This window comes from Ptychodera flava, chromosome 10 (assembly GCF_041260155.1).
Source record: "Ptychodera flava strain L36383 chromosome 10, AS_Pfla_20210202, whole genome shotgun sequence".
In the NCBI taxonomy this organism is placed as follows: domain Eukaryota; kingdom Metazoa; phylum Hemichordata; class Enteropneusta; family Ptychoderidae; genus Ptychodera; species Ptychodera flava.
In genome coordinates this window covers 13,814,708-13,823,164 of record NC_091937.1, presented here as the reverse complement: position 1 = coordinate 13,823,164, position 8,457 = coordinate 13,814,708, and the positions used below count along the sequence as shown (strand labels likewise).

The 8,457-nt window shown below is 38.1% G+C and overlaps 2 protein-coding genes across 2 annotated transcripts; both read left to right on the top strand.

Moving 5' to 3' along the window:
• The first annotated feature begins 220 nt into the window (after positions 1–220).
• LOC139143024 (cell adhesion molecule 2-like) lies at positions 221–1,096 on the top strand. The gene has a single exon (XM_070713215.1). It carries the CDS (start codon positions 221–223, stop codon positions 1,094–1,096), a length of 876 nt encoding a protein of 291 aa, XP_070569316.1.
• A 3,116-nt stretch (positions 1,097–4,212) lies between these two features.
• LOC139141422 (cell adhesion molecule 3-like) lies at positions 4,213–7,384 on the top strand. Its single transcript, XM_070711048.1, has 2 exons — positions 4,213–6,455; positions 6,711–7,384. Exon 1 carries the CDS (start codon positions 4,356–4,358, stop codon positions 5,589–5,591), a length of 1,236 nt encoding a protein of 411 aa, XP_070567149.1. The 5' UTR covers positions 4,213–4,355; the 3' UTR covers positions 5,592–6,455; positions 6,711–7,384.
• Positions 7,385–8,457: the final 1,073 nt, after the last annotated feature.

Sequence of the window (8,457 nt, the reverse complement as noted above, 5' to 3'; positions counted from 1 at the left end):
TTTGGCACCTATGATCGCATCCCTGGTGGCTTCAACGCCGGTGTTTGTGAAAGAACCGAACGATACAGTGGTGATGGAAGGAGACACAGCGGTCCTGATGTGCAGCGTGGCTAACCTACGCCACAGTCCCTCTATCTGTGCCTACGCGAAGGACTCGAAGTACGATGGAAAAGTGACCGAGAGGGCGCTTTCACGACGAACAGAACTGTTTTAGGAGAGTATGGTAAAGAGAGTGGAACCATCCAGGTACAGTATAGTCGGGAATAGCACGGTCGGTGAATTCAATTTTCAAATTGAAGGTGCTGATGTAACCGACGATGATCGATACATGTGCGCGATTTTTGAAACCAGCGGCCTGTTAGATCGCACTCTGTCTTCGACGCCGAAGGTACAGCTTACAGTAGACTCTTCTCCAACTGGATATTATCCCAAGTGTCGTCCGTCGACATTAAGAAGCTACTACCTAGAGGGAGACACGCTTGAGGCAAAATGCATATTTCGAAACTCACAACAAATGCCAGACTTGCAATGGTATCAATCTGGGATGTTGCTGAGCGGGAATCGTTCGTACAGCTCTCTCGCTGATGTTACTTATCAATGGTCGCTGAGCGCTGCCGACAACGGCGCAACGTTAACGTGTGTCGCCAACGAAACCTCGACATGCGATGTTGGGCCCGTGGGGATTTATTTCAAGCCCAGACCGGCGATGGTGTCTGCGATTGTCGAAGTCATTGTTGGCGAACCGGCTGTGTTCGAAGTTATCGGCGATTGGAACCCGATACGTTCACAGTACTCCTGGTCGGTAAATGACGTGGAAGTGGGTAATAGCTTGCAACCAAGATTTTCCAACAGTGGCTCAATTTTGACAATTTTGGAAACACAGCTGCAGGACGACAATGCGTCGGTGTCATGTGTTGTCACAAATTCTGTAGGCAGTGCGCGTGCAATAGCCAAGCTGCGCGTGCGCCCTGCTCCCGTGCAGACAATTTACACAACGACAAAAACAACCGATACCTCCGCTGTGAGTCCGCTGAATGACAAACCTCTGTCCTTGATTGTAATCGTTGCGGTTGCTACGGGAGATTTGATTTTTTGACTCGCGATTGCTGCTACGCAAAGGGACACTAATGCGGTCTAATTGTATGGATTGTGCGTGCTCAATCGCCTCAGACATGAAACTTAGCATGGCGTCAACACGCTTTTCGTTACGCTGGTATAGTGTCCTTCACATTCTAATCGGCCTACATCGTTAACGTTCGTTTCATTCCTTGATTCATCTCTGTGTGGAGAGCTTGAAATGGCGATAACTACTCTTTTGCTTGCACAGACAACAGAACAGGCGCGGTTGAACGAAGCGAGGACTATAGAAATTAATTCACAACTTTTCATGACACTTCTCACATACCCAGGAGCAAATCGAAATTTGTTGTCAGCAGTGAAAATGATATTAAGAAATCCGTCACTGAGGGCGCTCTTGTAGAAACGACACATCAGATGTCCTTTCACTCGAAGACTATTCATATTCACTAATTATGTCTGATTTAATTTTTCGCTCACAAACAAGCGGATTTATCATAAAATGACGCTTTGCAGCTAACCTTCATACGATATATAATACTTTAGTTGCGGCCGAACAAGCGTACACACTGACTACAGGGAGTGGCTTCGTGAGTCTTTTACCACATTATGTTACAGGATCAATATTTACACCGTCAAAAATATTTATCATTTTGACAGATAATCAGTAGATTCGTTCCAGACGCCGATATCTCTACCCTGAGATACAAAAAATTAACATTTTTTGAATCTCACAAGCAGACAATAATCTAGAATCCCACCGAGCAATGAAGTGCCCATATGCAGTGATATTTGCCCTTAGGGATAAAAATAACAATAATTGTCGTTAAAGCTGCATTTCAATTAGATGCAGGTTTTGATGTATTTTCAATTATTTTTGTTCTTTGTTTAAATCAAAATTTCATGTTCAACGTCAAAATATCTCCTCTTAATGCCAGATGCAGAGACAGTGTAATATTTGTGATGTCAACAGTTTTGATTTAAAGGGGATATAATCTTGACTCGAATTCATTTGTCAATAATCATATCGGACATCGTAAATGTATAAGTAAGCTTACCACTTTGAAGGCTTGTATTGAGAAAAAAATGCCATTTCCTGAAAATTGTAATATTTGCCAGTGGTTATTGAACTTGATTATTGTTAACATTATTTTTCCAATTGTAATTCTTCCTTTGTGAAAAAAAAAAGATACACCGTGTATTATCCTCCCATAACATTTGTGAGTTTTTTCTTGTCATTCGAGCCAGACGGTTTCCCGACGTCGATGTTCAGTATCGTAACTTGACAATAGCGCCACCAGTCGGCGACATTGAAAGATTTACGTAATGTACGTCCTGATATTTCCTCTTGGCTCTATCCCGAGATCTGACAGATAGTGGACCAATGTGGTTATAAAACCCAGCACAAAGGAATCATTGAGAGTTATGATATATGCAGACATATTTACATTTCTTTTTCCATGTGTTTCTCCTGTGAATCCAAGCATATCATTGATATATCGATTTCAGTCTTTTTTCATCAAACCCGACTTGAAAATACACACAGATGAAAGTGAGTTTTATGTTCTGTATCCCGTCTCCCCGGCATGACTATCTAATTGGGCAAAGAGATATGCATATCGATGAAACGATATCTCTTCATATAAATAGCTCAGCAGTGACCGATGTCATTGAAAACATTTTAAATTAAAGAGAGCAGTTGAACTGCTGCTAATAAATTTGTTTCGATACTGTTTTTATTGCGCCTATATTCATAAAACTCTGAAAGGTTACGTTATCAGCTCTATCCACCTGCGAGAAAATATTTGACTTCCTCACATTTTAAACATGATTCAAATACACTCAATGCTCGATCAATATCGCCTTATTTACTTGAAAGGAGACGCTGTGAAATTACGATATTTTCAAAGATATGACATCAGGGAAGGCCAATAATAAGTTTAAAGATTTTGTAGGACTTGCAATGTTGAAACAAAAAATGTAACACGATGACAACAAATGCCTTCAATTTTATTGGTCAATAACGAGGTTCATGCTCTGTTTTGACAATTTATGTGTAAAGGAAAACATTAACTGGAATTTTCAGTAACAATAAAACGCGTAAATGCTCCCATTGACATGTATTTTCTTTGGCATGTGTTTAAAACAATGTAATTTCATTTTATGACAAGTTTCGGTCCTTATCGCGAGAACATGGCTCTCCTGATCAGGTTGTTTGTCTTTTTTCGTCATATTGTAATGCCATTTATGTTTCGGTGTATTGTTTGCAAGGGAACCTTTTTTATGCACAGGACTGTAGTAGCATTATTTCAAAATATGGTCAACTACTATAACAAAATTTACATATAAAGGCATCGATTAGGTTTGGAAATTCAGTTTCTTTCTTGCCTTTAATTTTGTTCTAGTTTAATATGCTGACGTAATCATGAGAGATGGGGGTACAGACAGACAGATAGACAGAGGCAGAAACAGACAGACAGACAATTAGACGGGCAGACAGACAAAGTGTGTTTAGGAAGGGCAGGAGGGAGAGGAGAGGCATTCAAGTAATGACACACGGATAGACTGACAAACAAACAAAATCAAAGAGAGACATTTCACAGACAATCATGCTGATATATGAGAGCGAGGAAGGCTGTCGATTCGAGGGGAAAGAGAGTGGAGAAGGAGTTCACCTCGGCTCATTGTTCGGGTATAGCCTATAAGTTTGTGTTTTAGATTTACACACCATGTCGTAATCTAGTCTGACATAAGACGTGGAAGTGACTACATCCTGTATTGTCACGTTTATCAGCTCATTTCAAGGTAAAGTGGGCCTACGCAAACTACAACCCTGATGAAACTTCTCCGTGAAACCTGTATTATTTTTCAGCGACAAAAATCAAAATTCTGAAAATTCCGATCGTAGAACCTACATGTATCTAGTACACAGCGATTCTGTGCGTGTCCCTTATTTGCAATTTAACTTTTGTAAGAAATCTCTTTGCGGCGGCGTCTCATTATTCTCATCAAAAGGATTCAGGTCAATCATGTTCTGTGCTAATAATAGACCATCAGTGTCATAGGTCAAATCTATAAAACAGATAATTGTTGTGAATATAATTTAATCATTGTCGTCGTCATTATTATTACAGCAGTCTTATCATTAAGTATCATGATAACTTTTAAGTTTTCAACACGCGCTGCGAGCGAGTCACTTTCACTTAGGGAGAGTCATATACTTTGAAACATTTTGAGTAAAACTGACGGTGATACCACACCTTTAGGCCTCCACAAACATGGCTCGGTGTGTATTTGGACAGTTAAGCGTGTTTTTGGGAACTCTGATGACCGCATCCTTGGTGACTACAACGCCGGCGTTTGTGAAAGAACCAAACGATACAGTGGTGATGGAAGGAGACACAGCGGTCCTTATGTGCAGCGTGGCTAACCTACGTGCAGGATTCGAAGTGCAATGGGAGAGTGACCGAAATTTCACTTTGTCGACGAACAGGACTGTTTTAGGAAAACATCTGAAAGACAGGGTGGAACCATCCAGGTACAGTATCGTCGGGGATAGCACGGTCGGTGAATTCAATTTACAAATTGAAGGTGTTGATGTAACAGATGATGATCAATACATGTGTGCAATTTTTGACACGATATTAGGTCACCCTGTATCTACGACATCGAAAGCACAGCTTAAAGTAGACTCTCCTCCAACTGGATATTATCCCAAGTGTCGTCCGTCGACATTGAAAAACTATTATCTAGAAGGGGACACGCTGAAGGCAAAATGCATATTTCGAAAAACAAACAAAACGCTGGATTTGCAATGGTATAAATCTGGGATACTCCTGAGCGGGAATCGTGCGTACAGCTATCTTGCTGATGTCACTTATCAATGGCCGTTGACCGCTGCCGACAACGGCGCAAAGATAACGTGTGTGGCAAACGAAACCTTGACATGCGATGTTGGACCAGTGGAGATTTATTTCAAGCCCAGACCGGCGATGGTGTCTGCGATCGTAGAAGTTATTGTCGGCGAACCGGCTGTGTTCAAAGTAAAAGGCGACTGGAACCCATCACCGTCATTGTACTCCTGGTCGGTAAATAACATGGAAGTTGCCAATAATAGCTTGCCACTAAGATTTTCCAACGATGGCTCGACTTTGACAATTTTCGACACGCAGCCGCAGGACGATAATGCGTCGGTGTCATGTGATGTCAGCAATTCTGTAGGCAATGCGCGCGCATTCGCCAAGCTGCGCGTGCGCCCCTCTAAAGTGCAAACAATTTACACATCACCAAAAACAACCGATATCGGAGTAACTTCGATTAGGACAGTTGACTGGGTCACCCCTGCTGTGAGTCCGCGCTATGAGAGAGGTCTTTCACCACTTGTAATCGTTCTGATCGTGGAAGCTTCGACGTTTTCACTCGTGATTGCGGCTGTCATTTTGTACTTTGCGATTTTGCTGAAGCCCAAGATGTGGTGCAGAACAAACGACGTTGGACAAAGCCAGGAACATTAACTTATTTTTATTTCACAAGAAAAAAAAGCAATATATTTCTGGTCGTTGAATTGAAACATTATTTTGCCAGTTGTAATTCTCCCTTTGGGAAAAGATTACCCCAAGTGCATTTCCCTCAAATAACTTTTCTGATATTTTTTCTGGTTATTCAAGCCGAATGGTTTCCCTATGTTGATCTTTTTTTTTTTTTTTTGAAAAAGATAAATTTATTTCAACATGGTCGCAAATAAAACAAATCTACATAACTGTGAATGCATAAAAATTACAATGCATCTTGTCTGAAACAAAAAAGAAACAAAAAAATAATTAGCTGTGTAATTACAAAGATCATCATATGAATGCATTCAAGATGCATTCTTCTCCTTCAAGTCTTACAAGGCTTGAAAACTTTGCGATGAAATCCTCAGTTTTGTTCATCATCTTATAAGTGAAATATAACGTTTTCATCTACGAGGAAAGATAACATTTTAATTGCATAACATAGGATTGAAGGGAAACTTTAATCCCATCAAGAGTAACTGAATTTCGAATATTCCACACTGTGTATTTTACAAAGGAAGTAATACAATAAATAATGTCAGATGTTGCGTTATTATCATTTTCGATTCCTGCAATTGCTTCTCTGTTGATATTGATATTTTTATCACAGTTGTATTTTCTGACAAAGAAAGAAATACATTTCTCCCAAATTTCTTTTACATATTTACACTCAAATGCTTCTTCTTGGCCACAAATATGGCATTTCCCATCACTTAAATTGAAAGTTTTGGCCAAACTGCCTGTGACTAGGCCTCTATGGAAAATCTTCCAATTTAAATCATTTATTGAATTGCTAACAATTCCCGTTGAATTAAGACGACCTATGTTGATCTTTTTTTTTTGAAAAAGATAAATTTATTTCAACATAGTCGCAAATAAAACAAATCTACATAACTCTGAATGCGTTAAAATTACAAGCGCAATCATTTTTTTTGAAAAAGATAAATTTATTTCCACATAGTCACAAATAAAACAAATCTACATAACAGTGAATGCATTAAAATTAAAATGCGTCTTGTCTGAAAAAACAACAAATAATTAGCTGTTTAATTACAAAGATCATCATATGAATGCATTCAGGATGTTGATCTTCAGTATCGTAACTTTACAATAGCGCCATCAGTCGGCCACATTGAAAAATGTGGTGGCGGCGGATTTACCATGTAGTTCTTTATGAGCTCTTTCACGAGATCTGACGGATACTACTTAACCTCAACACAGATGAATCGTTGGGAGTATGATTTATGCTGACCTATTTGTATTTCTTTCTTCTTTTGTTTCTGCTGAGGATCCATGCATATCTTTGACATTTTGATTTAATTCAAGTTTTCATCACTTGAAAATAAATACAGATTAAAGTGTTTTCTGTTCTGTGACCCCTCTCCCCGGCATGACCTATATCTAATGGGGCAACGAGGTACGCACATCGATGAAACGATCTCTCTTAATATAAATAGCTCAAAAGTTATCGGTGTCATTAAAAACTTTTTAAATTAAAGATATCTTTTGTATGTGTTCTGAACAAAGGAATTAAATTTTATCACAACTTTCAGTGCTTATCGTGAGGACGTGGCTCTTTCCGATCAGTCTCCTTTCGTCATAGTTTAATGACATTTAATGTTTCGGTTTATTGTTTGCAAGGGAACTCTTTTATGCAGTACATATTTTATTTCAATATGGTTAACTATACTATAACAATATTTACATTCAAATGAGCTATTTTCATTTGGAAATTACATCTTTGTTCCTTTTTTTGCTTTTTTCTTTGTCCTTATTTATTTTTTCTCACGTATAGTCCAGTCAATTTAGGGTTTAACCTAGGACTAATTGCAACAGAAATTATTTTTTCACCATGACCTTTGGAAAGGTCTCACTAATGACATATTAAAAGTATAGGAAAATATAAGGGGTGCAAATTGGTTAAATTTGCATATATTCAAATTAGCTATATATCGCCTTTAAAATGACTGCTATACTCACATTTTGGGCATGTAAACTGAATTCAAGTGACTTTTTTCATTGCAACACAATTTAGTAAGGTTCAACAAGTTATTTTCTAAATGTCTTGAACAATAAAGAATATGCAAATTAAGAAATTTGCATATATTCACAGTTTTTCCACTATTTCAGACAAAATGAATGTTTAAGCTTATATTTAAACAATTTTTTTTCTCCATGAAATTGTTAAGGTTTTGCAAGAATTACCAAAAACAAAAGAGGTTGACCTAATTTGCATGCATAATTTGCATATTTTAATACAAAAGGCCTAATTTGCATAATTGACACAAACGGTCTTCTGAATACAATAAGCCTACAATAGCTTCCATTGACATTTTCTGGTTATTCAGAAATGCGATGAATAAAGAGAAGAGTTTCAGAGAATTACTGTTTAAATAAAAGGAATCAGAATTCTTTCTTTGGATATTCTTCTTTCTTTTACGACGATAAGGTTATTCATAAAAAATCATTGGACGTGCTCAAGTTTTGACATCAATTGTCATTTTAAGTCATTTTCTCCTAGAACATGTTCGATTGCAGTAAAATATTTGAAGGAATATTTTATGCTTTTGGTCACTATCTTCAATGGCGTTGGAAATATTCAGTTACTAATAAATGGTTCCCCAAACTTAACAGTTGTGCCTGTGAATCATCCTTCTCATTATTAAACTATCATTAGTATAAATACGAACATCATTTGAATCACCATGATGGTAGTGGTGATGACAATTATTATGATGGTCATTATCATATCAAAATTTCTTCCTCTTCCTCTCTGTTTACATCTTCCTCTAGGTGGTTCATTTGTTTACAGCCAGAATCCCTTCGT